The following is a 24,767-nucleotide window of genomic DNA, read 5'->3' as shown; positions in this document are numbered from 1 at the left end:
CGGAAGGTGTGCGTCAACAGCCTGTGGTCAGTCCTCAGCCTGGGGGTCTCCTCCACAGAAGCCCCCGGCCAGCTCGCTGCCGGCCGGGGAAGCCCCACGTCCCAGGTCAGCCAACGTCCCAGTGCTGGACCGGCAGCCAGCGCGGGTCCTCAGGGCGCCCTCCACCGTTAACAGCAGGAGTGGGCCGGCCGGCCGGCTGGCCTTGGAGGGGACGGGTAGCCACCGCCGCGCTCTCTCCAGCTGGACGCCCCCGGCAGTCCCAAGCCCACCTCAGGAGGCAGCTCGTGCGTCACTGTTCCCGGAGCGGGCAGTCTGAGGAGCAGCAGACAGGAGGGTGGAAGGTCCGGTTAGAGCCGTGTGGCCGCTCACTCAGTGTACAACTCTGGACGTGTGACTCGGCCCCTCGGAGCCTCCGTGTCCTCGGAGGATGATGCAGGCCCATCTCAGGGGGCCGCTGCAAGGACCCAGGGAGAGAGCCAGCGGGGGCACCAGGGAGAGGAGTGAGCGGTGAGCCAGGGTTCGCTCAGGCACTTGCCCCCGCGGAAAGCCAGAGCTGGTGGCCCTCCTGGGGGAAGACACATGGGGCCGTGGGGAACCACCCACCCCGGGATCCAGAGACGTTCCGGGTCCTCGAGAGTGTTTCCTTGAGTTCCTGACTCCCCAACTTCCCCGGCCCTGACCAACGCCATCGAGGAGCCTAATGTGCTCTCGCGCCTGCTTCTCCTCCACAAAGGAAAGGAGGTTGACAGGCGGGGCTGGGCGTGTGTCATGCCATGGTTGGGGGTCCCCATGGCCACTCGGCAAGCTTTGCCCTGGCCACTGCAGGTGCTGTCTGCCAGGGGCCACCGGCACGGCTTGTTCTCCATGAGCTCTGCTGTCACCGGGCCTGGCTGCCGAGGCCAGTCAGCCAAGGGACGCCTGTGCTCTGCCCGGACATGCTCCGACGGGCCCCTGCTCCCCACAGGGATCAGCGGCGTCCACTCTGAGCCAGCAGGTGAGAAAGGACCCAGATACCCACTGGTGGCCCCAAAGGAGCCATTGCCGCCCAGACTTGGAGTGTGACCCCAACTGTGTGGGGTGGCCGGAGAGGCTGAGCCCTCGGGAGGAACAGGTGCACTGGAGGGCCCCAGCCAGGGGGTCTGGGCATCTGTTGGCCCAGGCGACAAAGGGTGTGCAGGAAGGACAGCGAAGGGGCCCAGACGTCCACTGAGAGGGACCGAGGGAGGGAGGGAAGCAGGTCAGCCAGCCGCATGCTGCGGGCAGCGGCCAGAAGTTCTCAGCCCAAATTCCTCGTCCTTCGGTGGTGGCACCATGTCCCCACGACTCCAGGAGGCTCTGGAATTCCAGACATTGTGTCCCTGGCTGGGGTCGTCCTTTCCAGGAGCAGGAGAGCCGCCCGGAGGCAGCGCGAGGCCAGCTACAGGAGGCCCACCTCTCGCTTCCCGAGCTGGGATCTGATCTTCCCCTTGAGGACCCTGGACCACGCGAGTGGACACCAGAGCCCAGCTTGGGGCCAGCTGGCAGCCTGCGTCCTAGCCCCTCAGGAGCCCACCTGCCCCAGAAGTGATGGCAGGTCCCCAGGGAAACACAGACGCCCCCCGAGTCTCCGGCGAATCCCTCCCCTTCCTCCCAGCAGCTGCCCGTCCCCAGCTCTGAACCTGGGCCTGGGGGAGGAACCGACCCTTGGCGCGGTCTCCGTGGGGGTGTGGGTGTCGCTGGGTCACTCTGGGGAGGGAGCCCCAGGGCTCTGCTGCAAGGTGTGCTGGAAGGCGCGGGGGGGGGGGGGGGGGGGGCGGGTCCTCAGGAGGGCGGGGGCGGGGCGGTGGGCCAGGCTGTGCTGTGCGTCTCTCCCTAGGTCTCAATGTTGGTCACGTTAGCCCAGTCAGGGAAATGATCCAAGTCAAAAATGACCCGTCCCCAGGTGTTCACCGCCAGAAACACGCAGAGGACTCCAATTACGTTCATCATGAGTCCCGTTTTCACCTGAGGAAAAGCAGGGTCAGCATCAGCACCCACTGGGTGGGCCGGGTGGTCAGAATGACGGCGACAGGACACTGGGAGCCGGAGCCCTCGGAGGAGGGGGTCCTGTCCTGGGGCCGTGCTCCGCGCTCACCCCACCCCCAGACAGAACCAGGAGGGGCGGCAGGTGCTGCTCAGAGCCTCCAGGAAATGGGTGGGACAGGTAGGTCCTCCTGCCCAGGTGAGCACTGGGAAACAGCCCCAGGGAGGTGGCCCGAGGCCCCCAGCAGAAGCTCTACAGTAACTAACCCTCCACTTCCGGCCTCCCCCTCCTGTCACAGCCACAGCCAAAGTGGGGGGGTCCTCCTCCATCTGCATCCGTCCCCAAGACCAAGATGGTACCTGCTCCCAGGCACTGGTCTCTGCGTCCCCCTCCCTGCTCCCGCGTCTCACCCATGCCCCTCCCGATGGGTGTCACGCATTCTTGCTAGTTTGCAAAGCCCTTCCTGGCCCTGTGGGACAGCCCCCCCTTACCCCTCCCAAGGGCTCCGTGAGGGCTTGGGAGCTCCCAGAACCCAGCTCTCAGCTCTGGGAGACAAAACAGTCTACGATACTTGAGATAGTTTCCAAAGAGGAGCGAAGACGCTGATAAAGGCCAGCGAAGGCCACGGGACCAGCACGTCGCACGGCAGCACGCGCCGTTGGTAAAGGGGGCACCCGCCCCTCGCGACGGAGCATCCCCGTGGATGGGAGTGACGGCAGGGCTGTGTTACCATGTCTGAAACCTTGAGATGTCCGTAGGCAAACACGATGGCGTTGGGCGGGGTGGCCACAGGCAGCATGAAGGCAAAGGACGCGCTCAGTGTGCAGGGCAGCATGACGTAGAGCGGGTTGAGGCCGATGGTACGGGACTGGGGAGAAACACAGCACTGTGGGTCGCAGACGGGCAGGGCAAAGGCTCCCAGGGCCTCTTCTGAAATGCGTTCCCCAAACACCCTGTGTGCATTCCCAGCCCCGGGCCCTTTGTCCCTCTGGCCCCTCTGCCCTTTGCCACGGATCTGGACGACAGTCGTGCTGGACTCTGAAGGCTGAACTCGGAGTCGCCTCCCAGGGAGGCCTTTCTTTCTTTCTTTCTTTTTAAAGATTTTATTTATTTACTTGACAGACAGAGATCACAACTAGGCATAGAGGCAGGTAGAGAGAGGGGGAAGCAGGCTCCCCGTTGAGCAGAGAGACCGATGCGGGGCTCAATCCCAAGACCCTGAGACCATGACCTGAGCAGAAGGCAGAGGCTTAACCCACTGAGCCACCCAGGCGCCCTCCAGGGAGGCCTTTCTGACCCTGCTCATTCGTTCAGCATCTGTCTCCTGGCCACCCGCTACATGCTGGAGACCATGCTGGGCGCTCCGCCTTGGGCCGTTCCCGCAGCCCACGTGTGCGCCTGTCTGTCCGTCCTTTTCCAGACCTAGAAGGCCCAGATCTTCTTGCCTGTGGATGTACGTTGTTCTTACACACACGGGGGGTCGTTTTGCATATGGAATTGGGTATCCATCTGTTTTTATTCTGCAGCTTAAAATTCATCCACATCTCACAACCCCTAGTGCACAGCTGACATTCATTAAGCATCTGTTGAATGAACGAATGATGTAATTGCGATGTTCCGATTTCTATCAAAATTCACAATCCATCGTGCAGATGTACACGCACACGAGGACAGACACACGTGTGACATTAGAGCAGCAAAACACTCGGGAGACAGGCCCCTGGGCCCGGCGCCTCGGACGCCGGGGGGTCAATAAAACGGTTATAGACAAGTAGCGGCCGTGGCTGTCCTGCTGGACGGGAAGATGCCGGAGAGGGGTTGGAGGAAAACAGAGTGAAGATGCAGAATGGGATGATACAACAATGCCATTTGTCTAAAAACAATGTGTGTGTGTGTGTGTGCGCGCGCGCGCGTTTGTGTGTGAGGGCGTGTGTAATACAACCAGAAAGATACCTAAGAAACTAATAATTGAGGGCGCCTGGGTGGCTCAGTGGGTTAAGCCGCTGCCTTCAGCTCAGGTCATGATCTCAGGGTCCTGGGATCGAGCCCCGCATCGGGCTCTCTGCTCAGCAGGGCGTCTGCCTCCCCCTCACTCTGCCTGCCTCTCTGCCTACTTGTGATCTCTGTCTGTCAAATAAATAAATAAAATCTTAAAGAAAGAGTAATAATCGAAGTCGTCCCTAGGCGGGGAGGCTGGAGGGTCAGGGTCTGCCCCCTCTGGGGTTATGGGCATTTATTATCCGTGTGTGCATGATGTTTTCAACTTTAAATACCCTTCAAAACCATGACTTCCCCTGATGCTTGACGGTGTCACAGCATGTGACTCCGTCTCCTCTCGCCCATTCCCCGTGGCTATGACACCGTGTTTCTAACGGGTCTGGGATGTGCTGCTCTGTTTTGAAGGTCTATGAGCCCCTCTGACGAGCTCCCTGAGCTACGTCCCCAGACATGAAACTGTGCAGTCTGAGGGCAGGAGCGGCTTCAGGTTATGGGTCCTGCCGTAAACAGGTCCCAGGAAAGGCCACACCCAGGCTCATGCCTGCTGGGAGGGGCTGAGAGGCCCGGGCAGGGCCCGGTCTCGCTCCTGACCCCCCTTTTGCCCTGGCCCTGGCCCTCATGGCATATGCCTCCCATGCGCCTCTGTGACGCGGCTGGGGTCGGGGGTCACCACCTGCCCCTCTCCTGCAGGTGGAGGCCAAGGAGAAACTCTGGGGCCTCACGGGGCCACCGTGGACTCTGGTTCTAGAGGAGCCTATTCTCAAAGGGCCTGGGTGCGCCCTCAGGTGCAAACCACCATTGGTCTGGCTCTGGGCTGGACGGGACCACACCTGGCCTTTCCCGGAGTGCGGGGAAGGCCACACTGCTAGGGAGGGGGCGCCGCACCACTCTCCCCTCCACTCAGAATGGGACCGGAAAACCGCTGGGTTTTCCTTCCGCTCTCGTGGACGTGGGGCGGCCGAGTGGGCACCTACCGGTTCCATGCTGAGCTGTCTGTGAATCTAGCTCCTGACTCTGCAGCGGCAACCATGGTCTCTCCCGGGCTCATGCCGCTGCCCACAGAGGACTTCCGTGGCCCCAAGCACAGGTGGGAACTGAGGGGCCACATTTGAGGGCCCCTTGGGTCCTCCAAGCCCAGCCCTGGGCTCCCGCTGCACCACCCTGAGGCCGGGACCCATGGGCAGCGAGGGGCAGAAGAAGAAGTTCCTCCTCTAAGCCGTGCTTCTCCCCCACCCCAGCTCCGACGCACGCTTGCCCAAAGCACAGAACTCCAGCCTGGCCCTCGGGTCCCCTCCACGCCACCCACTCCCTCTGGGCCCAGTGCCCTGGGCTCCTGCATCTTCCCTGAAAGTCCTCTGCCTCCCACCATCCCCAAGACCCTGTTTCCCGGGACTTCCTCCCGGTGGGCTCCAGCCAACAGTGGCCCCGCTCAGCTGCCCCTCTGTGTGCCGCGAGCCACATACCCCAGACCCCTCCTTGCTGCAGATCCTGTCTCCTCAGCTTAAGACATAACCAGCCACATTTACACATGATCCTAGAGGGCCTGGTTCTTGCCTTGCACGTTGGTGAGCATGGGGGGGTACAAAGAAGGACCTCGAAGCGTGGCTGGGCTCTGGCCCCCCATCTCACCTTCCCTCTGGGGGCCCAGGAGATGGTCACAGGTTGACGGCTTCCTGTGACACGACGGCTAAGGGTCATCTCCCCAGCAGGTCACTTACCATGGAGGCAAAGATGGGCAGGAACAGGGTGGTGGTGGCCACGTTGCTTGTGCACTCAGTGAACACGGCGACAAGCAGGGACAGGATCAAGGTGACGGCTGTGGGGGACACAGAGCGCAAGGGCTCCATCTGCTTCCCCATCCACTCAGACAGTCCCGAGGCCTGAGAAGCAGGGAGAGCAGTCACCGAGGGCTGGGAGCGACCCTGGTCCTTCCTTGGGGAGCTCAGCCCCTCCTGCACATCCGACTCCATCCCTCGCCACTCTCTCCTAGGGCTGTTTCCAGCTTGGCCAGTCCACGAACTGAATGTTGGCCTAGAGTCACACTCAATACACCCCAGCCTGAATTCCTCCTTTCTGGCCCAGGGTCTCCCCGGGACTCCCCACCCACCTGTTGTCCAGCCCCGGGGGGGGCCGGGTACCACCCTGAAGGCCCTGTCCCCCTTTCTCTGATCGTCACACAGCCCCCAGTCACCTAGAGCGGCTCAGCACCTCTCAGCCCCTGTAGCTCTTGGGCTCAGGAAAGGGATCTGAGCCAGGAACTGAGGATTTGGAGAAAGGAGCGCACGGCTCGGGGAGTCCAGCGCTGAGACGGAGTCAGACGGAGGTGCTGAGCACGGACTCGACCTCGCTCAGCCTGGGCCCCCACTACACGCGAAGGAGGAGAGCGGACCATGCATGCGGGTCTGACCAAGTCACTGGCCTCCACCCTTCGGTGGCTGCCCGCTGAGCGTAGTCCCCACCCCCTTATCTTGGCTCTCAGCCCAGCGGCTTCTCCAAGCCACACCTGCCGTATCCCCTGCGGCTCCTGAGGGAGGCACCCTACGCCCCCTCCTCGCCCTGGTGTCCGTCTTCCTGACATGCTCTTCCAGATATGGCCGCTCTGCAGGCCACAAAGGCCTCACAGCGGGAGCACGATCAAACCGCATCCGTCGTTCCCAAGCCCGATGTCACATGGACATGACAGAGATGCTCAGTGAATGGGTGAGTGAGTGAGTGAATGGCGATGGACGGGCGGACGACTGGGTGGAGAGGTGACCAGACAGACAGATTTATTCATCGAGGACATACTCATGCTCTGTCGGTCACTGAACTCCCCTCTGGATGCTGAAGGAACGGCAGAAACGATGGGCCCCGCCTGTCTCTGACCTTTGACTTCTGGGTGGATGGATGGATGGACAAGCGGACGGACAAATGGATGGAGGGTGGGTCAGATGGATGGACAGACAGAAGGATGGGTGGAATGGTGGATCCACCAATGGAAGGATGGGTACCAGGATGGACGGGGGATACAGCACCAAGGGGGCTCATCTCTCTCTCTACCTCACTTCTTTTATATTGAGGAAGGAGGGAAGTGAGAAAGTTATATTTGGCGATGTTTTCTCCCAAAAGTTGTCCCTCCCCTTCTGTGATGCTCTATACCTAGGTAGAGAAAATTTTATTTATTTTTTTAAAAGATTTTATTTTATTTATTTGACAGAGAGAGAGAGACATCACAAGTAGGCAGAGAGGCAGGCAGAGAGAGACGGGGGGGAAGCAGGCTCCCCACCGAGTAGAGAGCCCGATGCGGGGCTCGATCCCAAGACCCTGGGATCATGACCTGAGCCGAAGGCAGAGGCTTAACCCACTGAGCCACCCAGGTGCCCCAAGAAAAATTTTTTTAGATAGAGAAAAAATGCTTATTTTTTAAAAAAGATTTTATTGATTTACTTAAGAGGGAATGAGAGAGATCACAGAAGGAGAGGGGGAAGCAGACTCCTCACCAAGCAGGGGCCCCATGCAGGGCTCAATGCAAAGACCCTGGGATCATGACCCGAGCCAAAGGCAGAGACTCAATCAACTGAGCCCCCCAGGCGCCCAAGAGAAAACATGCTTAAATGTCAGCCATGCAATCAAAGAGTTCAGCGAGTGGAAGAGACACGGGTCACTGTCGCCAAACCCCAGAGGAGACCTCACAGCGTCCTCCTCCACTCTTAGCTGGCGTGCCCTGACCACTTATTCTCCCACCGCTGCGACTGCTCAGAGCACTTTCTCTATGCAGGTCCGTCCATCCATCCACCGACCCATCCATCCAGTCATCCACTCCTTGGTGACAAGAGGGTCCCTGTCCTCAAGACACCTGCGGCTCTCTGGAGCAGACAGACGTAGAGCCAGCGCCCACAGCACCAGGGTGTGAGTTCCCGACACCCTCTGGCACAAGAGCGCTGGGCAGCCTGCAACAGGGGCTCACCTCACATCCTTTGGCCAGGGCAAAGCCGCCCCCCAGCAACAACACGATGCCCCAGGGCACTTTCTCCTGGATCACCTTCCAGGTCAACAGCGCAGGGGGGTAAAACGGAGCTTTCCTTTCTGAGGAGAAACCATAAAACACACACACATGACCCAGAGCTGCATTAGGAAACAAGAGATCTACTCAAGGGAAATCACAGCCCATGAGCACAACAGCACACTCTCCTATCCAGAAATCAGATAAACCCCACAATAATCACAACACGCGTTGCTGGTGAAGATGTGGTAGAAATGTCACACACTCCCATGGGCATAGAAACTGGCAAAATCTTTCTGAAAAGCCATTCGGCAACACACTTAAGAGCCGTTAAGACATATATACTCTTACGGCAACATTGCTCCTGGAGATTTATTCTAAGGAAACACCCTGCAAGAAAAGGCTACATACATGAAAACACTCATTTCTAATTGTGAAAAATTAAAAACAATCACGATGTTTTGTAAGAGGAGAACAGCACAGCCCCTCAAATGATGCTGTTATTAGAGAAAATAAAGTCAGAGGCTGTGTCTTTAACAGGACATGTTCCCAGTGTAAAAACATAAAAATCTACAGGACAGAAAACCAGAATTCGAGCTGTGTATGTGTGTATGTGTGTGTGTGTGTGTGTGTGTGAATCACAGCCATGTATACACAAGCATCCTAGCAAAGACCAGAAGGGAGAAACCGAAATACACTGATGGCTTTGAGGGAAATCGGAAACATTCTTCTGTTCCTGTTGTAACATCGATAAGATTTCCGACATGTAAAGAGCACAGGAGAAGAGGGTTTGCACAGGACAGTCCCTGGGGAGGGGCTGACGAACCCCCGCCCCCCGCCCCGAAGTAGCCTTGGCCAGGCCTCTCCACCTCGGCGGTGCCCTCCCTCGGGGCCCCACCCTGATGAGCGTCAGGCAGGACAGAGCCTTACCCTCCTCGGTCTGGCCGCGGAAGCTGAACTGGGGCTTCTGCGAAGGCACGACAAACAGCAAGGTGGCCACGAAAGTGGCCACAGTGGCGTCAGACACATACCTATAGGGAACAGCGCACAGGACGTGCCCGGCCGACTTCAGGGCTGCCACCCAGGAAACCTGCTCTGCGTACACAGGTGCACTGTGTGCATGGACTGGGCCTCGAGGGCCAGCAGCAGGAGAGCCACACAGACAGAACCACGGCTGGAAGCCAGGACAGCCTCATCTCGGCCCGGCTCTGCCTCTGGCGGGGTGACCCCATGCAGCTCACTGCCCTCACGGTCCGTGTGGCTCCCAGGGCGAGCACGGTGACTGGTCCTTATCAGATGGCCTGGAATCCTGTGCTCCCCAGGGCACCTGCCAGGGCCCGGCTGCCAACCCCAGCAGACCTTCCTGGGCTGCACGTGCAACATCGGGAACCCCTGCCCACACGGCCTGCCTGTCCGGGAACCTTGCTTCCTTCTGACCACAGGACAGCTCAGCCTGGAGGGAAGGTGCACACGCCCTCCCTGCCAGGTCTCTGCAGAGGCCCGGCCTGACGTCCACCTGTTTCTGCCTCCTTGGCCCCTCCCAGCCCTCCAATGGCCCCTCAGCTCCCACCGTCCTGGCTGTCCCTCTCCCCTCTTGCTTCCCTGGCCCTGAGACCCCGTCTGTCTTCAGAGGGAGGACAGATGGCAGAGCAGAGCTTTGAAAGCCAGAACTCCTGGCTGAGCCAATCTCTCCCTGTCACAGCCAGGCCACCCTGCCTGGCCACAGGGACCCATCTGCAGGCCTGTCGTGAGGGCTGGGGAGGAGAAATCGAGGGGCAGAACTCACCGGGGGTGAGGGAGCCCGCGACTTACTTCGTCTCGCCCTCTTTCCAGGCCAGCGACACCCAGCCAGGCATGAAGCCGGGGTCCCGGGAGAACCACAGGCCGACCAGCAGGACGAAGCAGAGCAAGACGTTGGCCTCGGCGAAGGAGAAGGGTCCCAGCTTCCTGTACTCCTCCCGCAGCACCTCGTAAGCGGCCTTCTCGTGGTTCCTGCTCTCCAGCCCACAGCCCCAGGACTTCTTGAAGCTAAAGATGCAAGGATGAGAAGCCCGTGAGGCAGGCTTGGTGGCTCAGGGCCGGCCGGCCGGTCAGATGAACAGCCAGACGCTGGGCAGCAGGATGTGGCGGAAGGCACACGGTGCAGCCTCGAGCAAGCCCCTGCCCCAGGCCTACTTCCATCCCCTGCCAGCCCTGCCCTGCAGAACCCAGTGGGGGCAGGCTCTGTGACGTGTGCCCAGTGCATGGCCCAGGGGACTCTTGAACGACAGGGCCTTCCGCAGCGGTCGGAGGGCACAGGTGGGCGGCCAGGCTGGATGGGGTCTCGGGACGGTGGAGGCCAAGGGGCTGTGGGAGGGGTGGGAGGAGTCAGAAATAGGCAGAGTTGGGGCTGCCCCGGTAAGGGGGATGTGGCAGGTGGCTGGTCACCTGGGAACCAGCGGCTTCTGCCATTTGGGGGATGGACGGGGAATATTCTGGAGCCAGCTGTGGCGGGGGTCTTCCTCACCCAGGGGTGGTCCCAGCGGGGCCCTGGGGCTGAGATGCCAGGCCTCATCATGGGGGCTGTGGGGAGGCTCATGAGGACACGGAGAACAAGGACGGGTCTAAGGGCCAGGGCCAAGGAGAAGCAGGGTGGGAGCTCGTGGTTAGAGGGGGCACAGGTGTCGGTTGGCTCTGTTCTTGGGGGCTCCCTGGGAACCAGAGGCCACAGCCACCCACAGCCTGCCTGGGGCGCCCAGCGGGGCCTCCCGGGGGTGCTGGCACGAGGGATAGGGAGGGAGAGGGGTCTGTGGACAGGTGCTGAGGGTGCCCTGGCCATGGGGAGGGGCTGACCAGGGCCATCGGTGCCCAGGGTGCAGGCCTACGGGGTTGTGCAGCCCCAGGCTGCCTGAAGGCCAAGAGAATTGTCCCCGGGGCAGTCCTTCCTGGGCCCTGGGGCAGACTTCACGGGAGGGCAGGGGTCTAGCCCGTCAGCAAAGCTGGGTGCAGGCCTGCGGTAACATCCCATTAGTCCTCAGGGGCCCGTGATCCTGTAGCCCGATGTGGCCTCTGAGGCCATCTGTGAGCTTAGGAGGTAGTTTTCCTGGACGAGGCTGGAGGCAGCCACCTTGATGTTGCCCAGATGAGGGACCCAAGTGAGCGTGACAGAAAAGGCATCCCCCACCGCTGAGGCAGGTGCTGCCTCTACAAGGCCTGGTGGCAGGGGTCACGGGGGCCCAGGATGTGGCAGGCGTGGCCTGGGCCCAGGACCATTCGTCGCTTCTCCCCTTGTTCCAGGCGTCCTGGGGGCTGCCCCCTTGACCATGCTCTGCATTGGGGCAGCAAGGGCCCCTGAGCTGGCGTGGCCAGCTGACCGTGGCTGCAGGTGGGCTCCCTCATCAGAAGGTCAGCGGGGACCACACCAGAGGCCACGGCTGGGTCTCCTGATGGCAAGACCCTTGGAGGCTGGTCGTACCCAGTGGCCTTGGGTCTCTGCAGGGAGCTCAGTGGGCCTCAGGGCAGTCAAGGGCGACAGGCCTCCATCTCCCCAAGAGGGGACATTTCTGGATGGAACTGTGTCCCCCACGGTCACAGGTTGAAATCCTGCCCCCCCCCCGGTGTGACGGCATCAGGAGGTGATACTTTCACAGGTGATTAGGTCCAGATGAGGTCCTGAGCCGGGGGCCCCAAGGGGACTGATGGGCACAGGCCACTCGGTGTGGGTTTGCAAAGGGGATGAGCATCTCAGTAGCTGCTTTGATCCACCTCCCCATGTCCCCCCAGGGGCCGGGAGCCAGACTGGGTGCAGGGACAGAGAGGGCCCACCGCAGCTGCTGGAGGACCTGGGGGTCCCAGGAAGGCTGGCACAAGCACTGGCTGGAGGGAAGCCCGGGGACCGAGTGAGCAGCTCGTCCTAAATGGAGCTGGGGTGGCAAAGTCGGGCACAGTGTCCCTGCGGGGGGACCCACATCGGAGCCGGCCCTGCAGCTGGGTGGTGGGAAGGCGGGAAGGTAGGGAATGGACGTCCAGCAAGAAGGACGGTGGGTGGAGAGGGATGGCAGGATCCTGGAGGAGTGGCCTGGGGCCAGGGCTAGGGCGGGGCTCCCTGCAGGGGCGTGGGGGGTGGGGCGCAGCCAACGCACGCACTCACCTCAGCCTCATGAACACGCACTGGATCCACAGCCAGGCCAGCAGCAGCATCAACAGCATGTTGGGGAAGGCAAACCCGAACCAAGAGGCGAAGTTCACCAGGTCTTTGCTGGCAGGGAACAGCCTGAATGGAGAGAGAGACGCTGGTCCCTCTTCCACGGCGGGGGCCCCGCCACACTCAGGACAGGCCCCACTGGGGGCCCCGCCTGAGTCAGGGCCCCAGACCCCACTGGGGGCCCCGCCTGAGTCAGGGCCCGTCTATCCCAAAATAACACCCCTTGTGCTCACGGAAATGGGGCAAGATCTTCAGGGCTCCCGGACGCCTCAGAGCCCGCTCTGCGTGGGAGAGAGGGTGTCTCCAGAGCTCCCTGGGCCGGGACGGGGTGGGGGTCCCTTCCCTGGGGCTGGCGGAAGGTCCCCGTGCGGCAGGCCCTTCCCTCCAGCTCCAGGGGCAGGTCCCTTGGCCTGGCCAGCAGGCACAGAAGCAGACACAGCCTTCCCCATGCTGCCCTGGAGGACGTCAGGGAGAACCGTAGGCTATCATTACAGCAAGTGCTCTCAAGATCCAAACCGCCTGCGTGTTAGACCTCAAGTGTCTGCGGGCCGGGCTCCTTCCCACCGCCCAGCGGCCCGCCTGCCTGGTCCAGGGCTCCTCCCACTGCCCAGCGGTCCGCCTGCCTGGTCCTGGTCCAGGGCTCTCCTCTGCGTGGGAACCCTCATGACGCCTGCCTAGGACCCCACATCAGCTGCTGTCCACGGACGGGGCTGGCCTCCCCGTGATCCCAGTCCCGTCTGCCCACGGTCTGTGCCACTCTGTGGTGGGGGGAAGGCGCAGACGGGCCCTGTGATCCACCTGGGGCCCCCAAGGGCACGCGGAGGCAGCATGTAACCTGACCCCTAGCCCATTGCTGACACCACAGGGCAGCACCCTTCACAGGACCAGCATGTGGCTGGCGCGTTCATCTCCCAAGACGTCAGCTCCGTGCTGGGTGCACATTCTCTCTCGGGGCGAGCGTCGGCGAAGCAAGACAGGACTCGCCCTCACCCCCTGCCCCAGCAGAAGACAGCAGTCTGTGGGGTCCTGGGCAGGTGCAGGCCCGCAGCAGGAGAGAAAGATGGGGGTGCCCCCGCCCCAGGCCCTCCTCACGTCCCCTGAAGGCATGCTCACGACTCACTCGTGCATCTGGCCCAGAAGCACCATGTTGGGTCCCGTGCCCGTCAGCGTGGCAGTGCCCCCGATGCTGGCCGCGTAGCACACGCACAGAGTCATGGCCTTGCACAAGCTCCTCCTGTCGCTGTCAGCCTGCCTGCCCTCAGGGGGGCCTTCGAAGGTCACTTGACTCCCTGTGGGGGGCACACTGTGGGCCGAGGCGGTGCAGGCCCCCAGCTCCAGCTCCTGACCCTGCCCCAGCCTGAGGCTGGGACAGGCCAGCCTGCCAGGAGCCCCGCGGGTCAACCCCCAGCACCCACACTGTGTGCCCGCCTCCTTCTCTGGCCAGCCAGGCTCCCCACACATCCAGCCACGCAGACCCACGCCCTCCTCTCCCACCACCCTGTCCCTGTTCCCGCTGGTCCCTCCACCGGGGGCTGGGGGGAGGGGTCCAGATCCACCTCACAGGCCCTCTCCCCCCGCAAGCCCTGTCCCCCACCCCGGCGCCCTCGGTGTCTGGCTGAGGTACCCCCAAGTCAGATGAGCTGTGCCAGGAGCCTCTGGACCTGGCCTGCTGGGCTGCACGGTCCCCAGCCCACCGTGTCTCCGTGCTGAGCACAGCCCCGGGGATGGGGTGTGAGTGTGGCGGGAAACAAAGAGGCACTCTCTGACCTCCCTGAGCTTGGGGCCTCGTCGGGACGCCAGCGTGGGGCCCCCCTTGACTCCTGTGGGAGTGGCAAGCAGAGGGCGCCCCAACGGGAGCAGGGGTGAGGGGCACCCTCACTGAAGGGTCCCCACAATCAATCTGGTGACATCTCAGGTTCCAGCCGTTGGCAGAAACCACACAGGGGTCTTGCCATAAGCTCGACCCCGAGCTCTGACTTTTATGCAATAGTCACATTCCTAAAACTTACAGAAGCAGCATTTCCTGAGCGTTCCTCCTGTGAAAGGCAACAGACAGGACAGCCGCCCAAGTGGGTGCGCGTCTCGCGGACTGGGGACCCACCTGGCAGCGTGCCCGCCTTGCCCTTGTCTGCCAGCTCCAGGGCTCCCAGGCTGGCCTCAGCAGCGGCGGTGGTGGCCTCCATCTGCTGCAGCATGGCCTCCACGATGGGCACCATCATGGCTGTGGCAGCCGTGTTGCTGATCCACATGGACAGAAAAGCTGTGACACCCATGAAGCCCAGCATCAGCCTGCAGAGGAGAGGCGGAGAGGAATGCCAGAGAGTCCAGCCCCTCTGCCCACAGCCCCCAGGGAGCCACGGTGGGGATGGGGGGATTGGGACCCCTGTGGGGATGCCTGGGGCAGCACCTGCTCAAGACTGGATCGTGGGGGATGGGAGCACAGCATGGGGCCTCGCCCCCGCCCCACCTCACCCCTACAAACATCACTGACGTCCTCAGCTGGCCACTGGGCACTGAGAGAAAGGACACCCAGTCACAGCTGTAAGCAGCTCCCACCTGGCAAGGGAGAGCTGTCCCCAGTGCATGTCGGGGAGCCATGGGAGGGGCCTGGGGAAGCAGGACTTCCCTCCGGGGTGACCCCTCCCCTCTCCCGGCTCGCACTTTGCCCCCTCCCTGTGGCAGGAGACAGGGTCCACCAACCGTTCCGAAACATGCTCCCTTCACTTGTAACACCTCATCTCCCCCAGGGTCCACCTCCGTCACCCACGAGACATGAACTCCTCGTGGCCTTCAGACACGAACCCCTTCTCCGAGGCCCCCTCCCAGTGCACGGCAGCTGGGGCTGAGCACACCTGCCTGCACCTTCCTCGGAGGGAGGAACTGATTCCACATCCACTCCCTCCTTCAGCCGTGAGCTGGGGAAGGGCCTGATTCCGCTCCATGGTCTCTGTGCACACAGGGGCCCAAGATCACTGGTCAGCCTGGAAGGGGTCCAGGGCTGCGCACTGCACCTCACGGACCCATGAGATCAAAAGCTGGGACCCAGGCCAGGAGGAAAGCCTGAGTTTGTGTGAATGAATGACACAGCACTTCACGGCCCCCAGGGGCTCAACTACAATGCCCCCCCCACCCCCAGGACGGCTCGAGCTGAGGTCACAAGAGGAGCCGAGGGCAGAAGGAGCAGAGCAGCACGAGCGACCCTCCTGGATTCGGAGCCGAATGTGAGCAGCTCTCTAGAACGAGGCCCACCCTGAGGAAGAGGAGACATCACTGACCCCGAGGAGAACACCGATGCCCCTAAGCTCTTGAGTCTCTAGAACTCGCAATGGTTCTTTGTCCACGCCTGTAAACCATTCGTGGTCCGAGGCCACGGAGTGTAACAGATCAGGGAGTCACAAGCCCTCCACCCCGGGGGGTTCTGGCCTTGGTCCGCCGGAAGGGCCACGGCATGCGTGTGCTCCCGGCCCGGCCCGACGGCACAGACCCAAGTACACGGTCATTCCGGGAGGGATCCTTGGTGAAGTCACTCCCTGCTGCCTCCCAAGGACCAGCTGGGGACACGCCATCACCAGGGCGCATACTGCCCACAAAGAAAGGTGCAGTCCGAGTCCCCAGTGAGAGGGGCAAGGCTGAGACCAACCGGTCTGACCCCTATGTGGCCACCAGCAGGTTATTCAGCCCCTCCCTTCCTCCGCTCCAGAACAGGGTGGCAGGGACAGCACCCCCCATCCAGGTAAAGTGCTCCGTCTGCTCTGGGTAAACTGCTCCATGGGCTAGCTGGAAGTGGCCTGTGGTGGGCAGGGGAGGTCTTGCAGAGTCATGAGTGATGTGGAGGAAGGTGAGGCAATGGCTTCTTTGCGGGGGGGAGGGTGTTGCATACACACACCAGCTTTGGGGGGATGACCTTTCTGCTTCCTCTGAGCTGAATTGCTGAGACACCCCTTTCCTGCTTTCGCACAAAACTCCTAGGGGTTTCAGGCAGGGCTTGATCCAGCCTCTGCCCACCTTGTTTCCTGTGGAACATGCAGCCCTGACCCCAGAGTCTCCCCTGCAGTCAAAGAGCCCTTAGCCACGGTGCTCACTCGCCCCTCTGGTCACCCAGCTAAGTCAGTCACGTGCTCATCCAGGGGGACACCTTCCTGCCACGCCCAGGAAAGCCCATGGCCAGGGCTGGCCTGTGGGTGATGGGACTGAGCCACACAGCCCCTGCCCAGTCCCTGGGGCCAGAGAGAGAAGGGTGCTCACTGTGCAGGCTTGGCCCCCACCCAGAGGAGCGTCCGCAGGGCTATCCTCTTGTGCAGGTTCCAGTGCTCCACAGCCACCGCTATGATGAGGCCGCCCAGGAACAGCATGTTTGTGTCCTTCATGTACTGGACACACACCTGTGGGGCAACACAGGGCTGGTCAGGGCAGCCCTGGGCCCCCAGTCCCCAAGACGGGTACGCCAACCAGATGCCAACCCCACCCCAAATCTGGTGCCGACTCCAGGGGCCACTTGGAGTGGGGAGGGGAGGTCACGTGGTCTGTGTCCGTGCCGGATGGATGGGTTCCCCCATGGCCCAGGCAGTTCTGAGAGGGGCTTGGAGGGTGCCCCGTGGCGGGGATGCAGGAAGACCCCTGGGGCTGCTCACCTGCTTGGAGTCCAGAATCTTCAAGAGCGGGAACAGGAAGGCGGGCATGAGGGAAGTGACTGCCAGAGGGATGACCTCGGTGCACCAGTAGACGGCCATGAGGATGATGACGTAGGCACACCTGACAAACTGAGGAGACGGCCCTAAGACCTCGCCAGCTGGCGTCCCCCTTCCCACCGCAGCATGCTGGGGTGGGGGCATGGCCGTGGGCAGTGGCGACATCAGAGGGACCATCCGTGGCTCAGACGCCGAGGAGCCCCAGGACCCACAGACAAGGGCCTCCTGCCCCTGCCTTCCTGCCGAGGTGCTCGGCCAGCCCTTGCGCCTCCCCGGAGAGAGCAGGAGAGGAGGGGGAAGAGATCAGTCCCGAGCTCCCACACTTCTGATGGCCCTCCTGGCGCTTCTCCCACCCTACCGGGAGCAGAAGCTGTTATGCACCCTTAGGAGTCATGCTTAGGATGCTGAGTTTGCATCTTTCCCTGGGCTCTCCTCGTGGACTCAGTGTCCCCGTGGCACTGGGTGGCTGGGCACCCTCTGGGCCAACAGCACCCACACAGCCCTCCCTTTGTCCCTCTCGGTCAGGACTCCCCTGGCGTGGAGTCTTAGGCACCACTGTAGGCTGCCGTGAGGGTCCCGGGCACCGCCGTGAGGCCCGCCGGGGCAGGCGTGCTGCGAGCCCAGCGGGTCTACTGAGACGCAGCCTGTCTAAGTCCCGGCAGATCTGCACGGTCTTTAACAACACCTGACCATCCTCATAGCTGCAAACACTCCAGATTGGACAGGGGCTTCTCCTTCCCCTCTGGTCTCCGGCAGGGGAGCTAGTGGCCTTCTCTGCCGTCCCTGGGGGGCCTGGGATCCCCCAGTTTCTCTGCTCACCTATGTTGAGGGGTCTTCACAAAGATCCAGCTCCCACTTCTATCCCATTTCCTTCTCCAGAGGCTGCCCTGAGTCCCTGCAAACCGGCTCATTCAGAAACCACCGGCCCCGTGTCGCCAGGGTTATTGCTTATTACAACGTTCAGTCTTGGGTAAGCTGGTGTTCAGTCTTGGGTAAGCTGCCTCTCCCTACCCTCTGGCCACGGAGATACTGGGACCTTGGCTTTGCCATGAGGCAGAACCGGTCCCTGTGTGAGCCCACAGCTGGCCACTTGTTAGCTGTGGGACTTTGGGTTTGTGATGTAAATTCATAGGTCCTGAGTCATTGCCTCTGGGGACATGGATGATGTCCCCGTCTCCCCAGAACCCCAGCGTGTTCAATGGCAGCATCAGTGCCCATCCAGACTGGCCTCTCCCTCCTCCCAGCCCCGTGGCCAGATCAGCTGCCAACAGCCACAGCTCCTACCTCTGACTCTCCAGCACCTTCCCCTCACATCTCCACCATGCCCGCCATACGTCGCACCTGGGACCTCCCAATCTGACCTCCCCACGTCCAGCACCGTGTGCTTCCCTCTTTCAATCTACAGATCTGTTGCCCTCAGGACCAACCCCAAATGCCTCAGCATGACTTGGGAGAAACTCTGCTAGGAGCGGGTGCATGCAGACCTGTCCAGCATGCCCCCCCGCCCACTGTCACCTGAGTTCCCGCACCCTGTGGCAGGTCCAGAGGCCGGGTTCTCAGCCACAAGCGCTTTGGCGCATGCAGCCCCTAAACTGGAGGGAGCGCCGGCAGTGGGCTCCGCGTTTCTCCTCGGGTGCCTTCCCCCTCCCCGCCCCCACAGCCTGGCTCTGTGCCCCCAGCAGTTCCCACCCTGAGGGCCACCCCTGCCTGGCCCCCACCCAGCACAACACCCAACAGTGAACAACCATCGAGAACCCGTGGTGCCGGCTTCACTCTGTCCTGGGCACGCAGCACCTGCCTGAAACCCTGCTTCAGCCTCCCAGGAGCGCCCAGCGCACCTGCCCCGTGTCCACACCCGACATCCCGTCACTGATGGTTCTGCGGGGGGCGGGGGTGGCCGGAGCAGGGCTGGGTGCCGCCCCCTGGCCCCTGCCCCACGAGTCATGCCAGGACAACCTTCTCCAGCTGCGACTATACGAAGCGACTCCAGACTTTATTCCCCCGACTCTCCGCCCCAGCCCCCTCCTGCCTTGCTCCCTCAAGAGCTCCCGTTGACACACCGTGTACCCAAAGGGCTTGGTGACCTTTACCCTCTAAACTCAAACGGTGGCACGTGTGACCAGTTTTCACGGCGCGGTTCCTGGAGGCGCCCCATGTAGGCAGCTGGGAATGTGTCTGGAAGGGCGCTTAGGGCCGAGAGGGAGGTGGGCATGGGGTTTACGGGGAGGATCCGGCATCTAGCACCGCACAACAGCTATACCTTCAGTGCACAACCGAATAAAACCGTGGCTCATTATTTATGTAATTATTAACAAGCAAGTGTCCAGGACCCGGTCCTTCGAGAAAATGTGGCTGAGGGAGCCTGCCTGTGTGCGGGTGTGAGTTAGGGCATTTGCAGGCATTTTCATTTTTACTTTATACTTCACAGACCTTGAAAATGAGGATTTTTAAATAATTTTAATAAAACAAGCAATATGGTGAATGCATTGTCTATCTTATTGAAGAGTGATCTTTTAAAGAAAAGACCCAGAGAAAAGGCAGGATAAGTGAAGCAGAGATGAAGCCAGCCAGGGAGCAAGGTGTCATAAGAGGAGAGGTGGGAGGGGAGGGGGAAGAAGTGGGGGCGCCCCAGCAGGGGATGGCCACACTGGGAGCCGCTGCCCACCCCCCCACCCCCCACCCCCGTCGGTTGGTCAGTGCCGCCCACACTGCCAAGAGCCCGCTGGCTTCCTGGAAGCCCTGCGCCATGCTGGGTACCTCCGGGTTTCCTCGCACAATGGTGCAGCCGGCCGTGGGGGTGTAGGCGGGGGCTCTTTGGTAGTGACCCCAACAAAAGGCACAGAGCCGAGAACACAAGACACAGGGGTGCAGCCACACAGAGGGAAGCACCTGACGGCCACCACTGAACGACTCCCCATCCTCCAACTCCGTCTCTCCGTCCCTGGCCTGCTCCTCATTCCCAGGGCAGGTTCCTGACCTGCACACACACCCTGAGGTGAGGGTCCCAGCTCAGGACCCACCTGCATGCATGTGCACGGGTATTTAGAGGGGTGTGTGTGCGAGGGCGGGAGTGGGGTCCCGGCCACGCAGGAAGGTCCGCCAAGGCCACCATCGTGATCCCGGGGAACAGCACTCCCTGCCAGGAGAACTCAGACCAGCTCTCCTGACTGAGTCCTTCCTTTTCCGCAGGGAAACAGGGCTGCTCGGCAGCAGGGAGGGGGCCCATAGCTAGACCTGCTGTCCCTGGCTCCACCAGGGCCCTCCCAGCCTCCCTTCCTAGGAGGGGGCATTATCACTTCTGTCACCCAGAGTCGGCAAGAGTGGGAGCCACACCTCCTTGCCCATTGCACAGATGAGAACACCAAGGCCCAGAAAGCGCAGGGTGGAGGGTGAATGGGGGAAGCACGGGTTCTCACGCAGGTGGGCTTCCTGACACCCCCGCCCCCGCCCAGCTCCCCCTCCCGCAGGACTGCCCTCCGAGAGTCCCCTCAAGAGCTCCTCTGTTTCCCAAACCTGCAGGGTTGGGGGGGTGCCGGAGGCTTCCTGTCTGGGCTCAGAGAGAAGGCGCTGAAAGAGGGAAGGAGGAAGGAGCAGCCAGCAGCCACAAAAGGCTTCAAAGGGCTCGGGCCTCTGCCAAACGGGCTTCCACAGCCCAGCGCAGCCCAAAGAGGCCAGCCGGGGCCTGGGCTCCCAGCCCCGCCCCCGCCCTGTGGCCAAGGCCATTCATCCTCGGGCCTCCCTCCCAGGAGTGCTGGGCAGCCGGGTGAGGGACGCGGCTTCCCCTGCAGTCCTGGGTCGTGCCACCCAAGGCGCAAGCCTGGGAACGCGTCTGCCTCCTGCCCGGCCCCTGCAGGCCGTGGCCAGAGAAAGCCAACTCAATCTGCCTTTCAGCTGGGAGAGGATTTGAACTCTGCTGTGCCTTCCAGGGCTTGGGGGCTGGGAAGAAATATAGATCATGGATAGGGAAACTGAGGCTCCAGAGGGAGCCAGGGAGTGGAAGGGACAGCCCTCAGGACCCCCTTAGGAGATGATCTTTCTGTATGGTTCCTTGACTAACCTGGGAAGCCACCCACAGCTGAGAAGTCCTCACTTGCTAAAGGGAGAGCCAAGAGTGAGCTTGAGGGAAAGACAGGCGCCCAGCCTCTCTGCCGGCACAGGTGACATTTGGGGCAGAGGGGAGGGAGACGGTGGTCCAGTCTGGAGATTGGAGCCAGGGGCTGAGCCTATGGATGGGCTGTGTGGCCAAGATCTGTGCTAACTTCTAGGTTCCAGTGCTCACCGGGTGCCCTGGGATCTGTGAACCCCAAGTTCAGTGAGCCCCCCCCTCCGCTCCCCTGGAAATGCTTCGCTGGCAACTCCCATCTGGCACCCGGAGCTGCCGAGTGCGGGCCGCTAGGCGCTCCAGCTCAGGGATCCGGGGTAGGCACCCCAGGTCCGCGTGGAGATGCAACTGACCTTGGCGGGCATCAGAATGACGAGTGGCAGCAGCAGTATCGGGGTGAGGAACAAGATCAGGAAGGACTTGAACTTGGAGACATAGCTCAGCAGGGAGGCCATAGCGCGGGAGGGAGACCGTTGGGAGTAGCGAGTGAGGGGCCGAGAGAGGCTCCGCGCGCTTAAGAAGGGGCCGCAGTCCGCGCGGATCCGGGGGCGGGGGGTGCAGTGCCAACTCCGCCTCCACCCGGTGTGGCCTCCCTGCGGCCACGGGGCGGGGCCACCCTGCGGGGTCGCTGGGGCGCTCCTGCCCCCACCTCCCCCACCCCGCGGCGGCAGGACGCGCCTGCGGACTTCAGCCCCTCGGACCCGCGCTCCAGGAGCGTCCTGGGTCCTGGCACGTCCCGGAGTTCCGAGCCTTTTCTGCGCCCCCCTGGACAGAGGCGCGCCCGGGGATGCGGACCAGGGGGTGATCGGCCGTTCTTTGTCGGGCTTTGGCGAGCGCCCCATCCGCGGTCCCATTCGGAAAGTTCCCCCAGCCCTTCCCTCCTTTCCCCCTGCTGCTCCCGCCCTACCTCCCGCAGCCGGAGGGGTCTCTGGCAGAGACTACCACTTAGCCCCGCGCCCTCCGCGCTGCAGGCACTGCACTCCCTGGTCACCCCAGGCTTCCCAGCGCGTCGGTGCGGTGCGCTGCTCTGGGCACGGGACCCCTTGTCCCCCGCGCGCCTTCTCCTTCCCGGTTCATCCCGCGCGCTCTCCAGCGATCACAGAGGTGGCCAGGCAGCGGTCCCCCGCAGCGGGCTGAGCGCCTTCCGCCCTCCAGCGGACACCAGCGGCCTGCCACGCCCGCCTGCCCCACGCTGCTACTGCCGGTTCCAGAGGCAAGTGGGGTCCGCAGAGGAAGGGTCTTGACCAGGCTGCCCCCGAGAGCCTCATGGGTTCATGCCTTCCACCAGCGGACTGCAAACAGGTACTGGGCTCCTGTTCTGTCCCAGCTCCCCTCTGGGGCCAGGATGCAGGCAACACCTTCTCTGTCACTTTCTTCTTCCCTCCCTTCTCTGCCTGCGTCTGTCTCATTCTGCAGCTCTGTGTTGGGGGGCCTTGCCCAGCTTGTGACTGAACCCCCGGCTGCTCCTTAGTTGTCACAGCCCTGGTGCTGGAGCCCCAGACCCCTGCTTTCCCAGCCTTTCCCAGCCTGGTTGTGCGTCGGGACCCCAAACAACACCTCCTACATCAGGTGCATGACTTTTTCTGTGACCCCCACTCAAGGAGGTCCCCCAGACCCCTCCTGCCAGCATATGTTTCCTTCTTCCCCATGGGCGTGCACTCAGAGCCTAGACCAAGTAGTTTCAGCAGTAGAGAGATCTTTCCTTCATTAAATCTGCTGTCATTAAGCGTCTGCCTTCGGCTTGGGTCATGATCCCTGGCTCCTGGGATCGAGTCCCACATTGGGCTCCCTGCTAGGTGGGAAATCTGCTTCTCCCTCCCCCACTCCCCCTGCTTTTGTTCCCTCTCTTGCTGTGTCTCTCTCTGTGGAACAAATAAATAAAATCTTTTAAAATAAGGAAATAAATAAGTTAAACACTTAAGAACAGTTTGATGTTAATATCTAATAAAGGAATAAAATTATTTCTCATTTTTTATTCATGAGTTTTAGTTAGTTATTCTCAAAAGCTGAACATAAAGTTTCAATTTGTCTAAAGATTTTTATTTGAGAGTGAGTGGGAGTGGGAGGAACAGACTCTCCGTTGAACAGGGAGCCTGACTGAGGATTTGATGCCTGGACCCTGGGACCATCACCTGAGCTGAAGTTTAACCAGCTGAGCCACCCAGGCATTCCCTAAAGGTTTGATCTTCAAATGCAAATGTATTTACCAAAAGAATACTCTCCTTTTTTTTTCAAACTCCCACTTACAAAAAACTTATATTTTTGGCCTGTTATGTTGCATGGTAACAAAAGAAGTAATGAAAAGCAACGTGTAAATTCATACATTGTATTGATGACTTACCAATAAATGGATTAACTATATTAGGTGTCGAACATTGCATCACAATGTATCTGCTTTGAGTATCCATCACAAGATCTATTCTGTTTTTTTTTTCCTTCAGTTTTTTTAAAAAATAATGTTTCTCAAAATATGAATACAAACATTAGAATATATTTCTTGATCATAAAAAATTAGTTCCCTAACTAAAAACATGTTGTTACTGATATACATATTCTGATATATACTGATATAAAATTAAAAGTATTTTGGAATATTTAGTTATAATGATATGTCATCCGTAATTGTGTAATGGAACTTTTATCCTCTTCTGAATAATTTAATAGAAATTTAGTCTTAGAACTGAGGTAGTAAAAGTCTATTTATTGGTATAACTTTTTTTTATTCAGGTTGTGTTTCCTCAGTTTGATCTCAGTTTCAATTTGCAGTTGTTACTTTCTGATCCGAAGTAGCTGGTATTGTATGCAATATAAATTCCTGAAAATTTGCCAGCCTGTGGGTGAATTTCTAATACACTGAAATGGTGGTGTTGATGAAAGGGAGATGAGAATTCTCTTCAGTACACAAAGGTGACAGATGCAATTTCTCATGGAAGCAGACTCCGGAAATTATGCAAAAAGAGTAAGTTTTTCAGTTGCACAAGACCCAGGTACAACCGCTTCAGAACTTAGAGCGGAACCCTGGGGCCATGCTGAGCCCTGTATGCCACCTCCCCAGCAAGAACAGAACAAAGGTTCTGTTTCTGTCTGAGAAAGAGTTTGGCTGTCTCGTATGAAGTTGGACATTTACTATAAAACCCAGCGACTGGGGCACCTGGGTGGCTCAGCTGGCTGGGCGTCTGCCTTAAGCTCAGGTCATGATCCTGGAGTCCCCGCATCGAGTCCTGCATCGGGCTCCCTGCTCAGCAGGGGGTCTGCTTCTCCCTCCACCTTCCCCTCTCATGCCCTCTTTCTCTCTCTCAAATAAATAAATAAAAATATTTAAAAAAAAAAAACAGCATCACAGTCCTGCAGATCTCTCCTAGAGAAAGGAGAGCGTACAAACAGCCTGATTGTATATAGGTTCCCCACAGTTGCATGAGCAACGGCTCCAAGCTAGGAACCATGACCTGTGCTTCCGCAGGTGGGGGCGCGAACAGGCTGCCCTCGGTCCCAACAGTGGGAAACTGCTCTGCAGTCAGGAAGAGCAGAGCGGACGGTCGCAAGGGGATTATGTTGGGTGCGTGGAGAGAAGACCCACACCCGTCTCAAAGGCTACCTATGGCATTACCCGCCTTTACTTAACATACCACGAACAGAAGTGTTGAGAGGGGGGCAGAATGCAACCGTGGCTGCTGGGACTGGGGTTAGGGGAGGGTGTGTCTCTGGAAAATGGACGGAACATTCTCTATCCTAATCGTGGCGATGGACGCACGAGTCTACAGGTGAGCCAGAGCTTCGCTGACGCACACACTGTGCATATAAAAATCATCACA

The 24,767-nt window shown here is 60.4% G+C and overlaps 1 protein-coding gene across 4 annotated transcripts; it reads right to left on the bottom strand.

Annotated features, from left to right (window-relative positions):
* Positions 1 to 1,798: 1,798 nt before the first annotated feature.
* SLC13A5 (solute carrier family 13 member 5) lies at positions 1,799 to 21,410 on the bottom strand. Of its 4 annotated transcripts, none has more exons than XM_044250548.1 (12): positions 21,309 to 21,410; positions 16,797 to 16,925; positions 16,411 to 16,547; positions 14,267 to 14,454; positions 13,286 to 13,454; positions 12,112 to 12,234; positions 9,795 to 10,010; positions 8,913 to 9,013; positions 7,947 to 8,065; positions 5,719 to 5,880; positions 2,733 to 2,870; positions 1,799 to 1,983 (listed from the first exon to the last, which is right to left on the bottom strand). In XM_044250548.1, exons 1-12 carry the CDS (start codon positions 21,408 to 21,410, stop codon positions 1,852 to 1,854), a joined length of 1,716 nt encoding a protein of 571 aa, XP_044106483.1. In that variant the 3' UTR covers positions 1,799 to 1,851. The 4 variants fall into 4 exon arrangements, with proteins under 4 accessions (XP_044106483.1, XP_044106484.1, XP_044106487.1 ...); XM_044250549.1 differs by having other exon boundaries at positions 14,267 to 14,403; XM_044250552.1 differs by lacking the exon at positions 2,733 to 2,870.
* Positions 21,411 to 24,767: the final 3,357 nt, after the last annotated feature.

Source organism: Neovison vison, chromosome 5 (genome assembly GCF_020171115.1).
Source record: "Neovison vison isolate M4711 chromosome 5, ASM_NN_V1, whole genome shotgun sequence".
Lineage (NCBI taxonomy): Eukaryota > Metazoa > Chordata > Mammalia > Carnivora > Mustelidae > Neogale > Neogale vison.
This window is presented reverse-complemented; position numbering and strand designations above follow the sequence as displayed.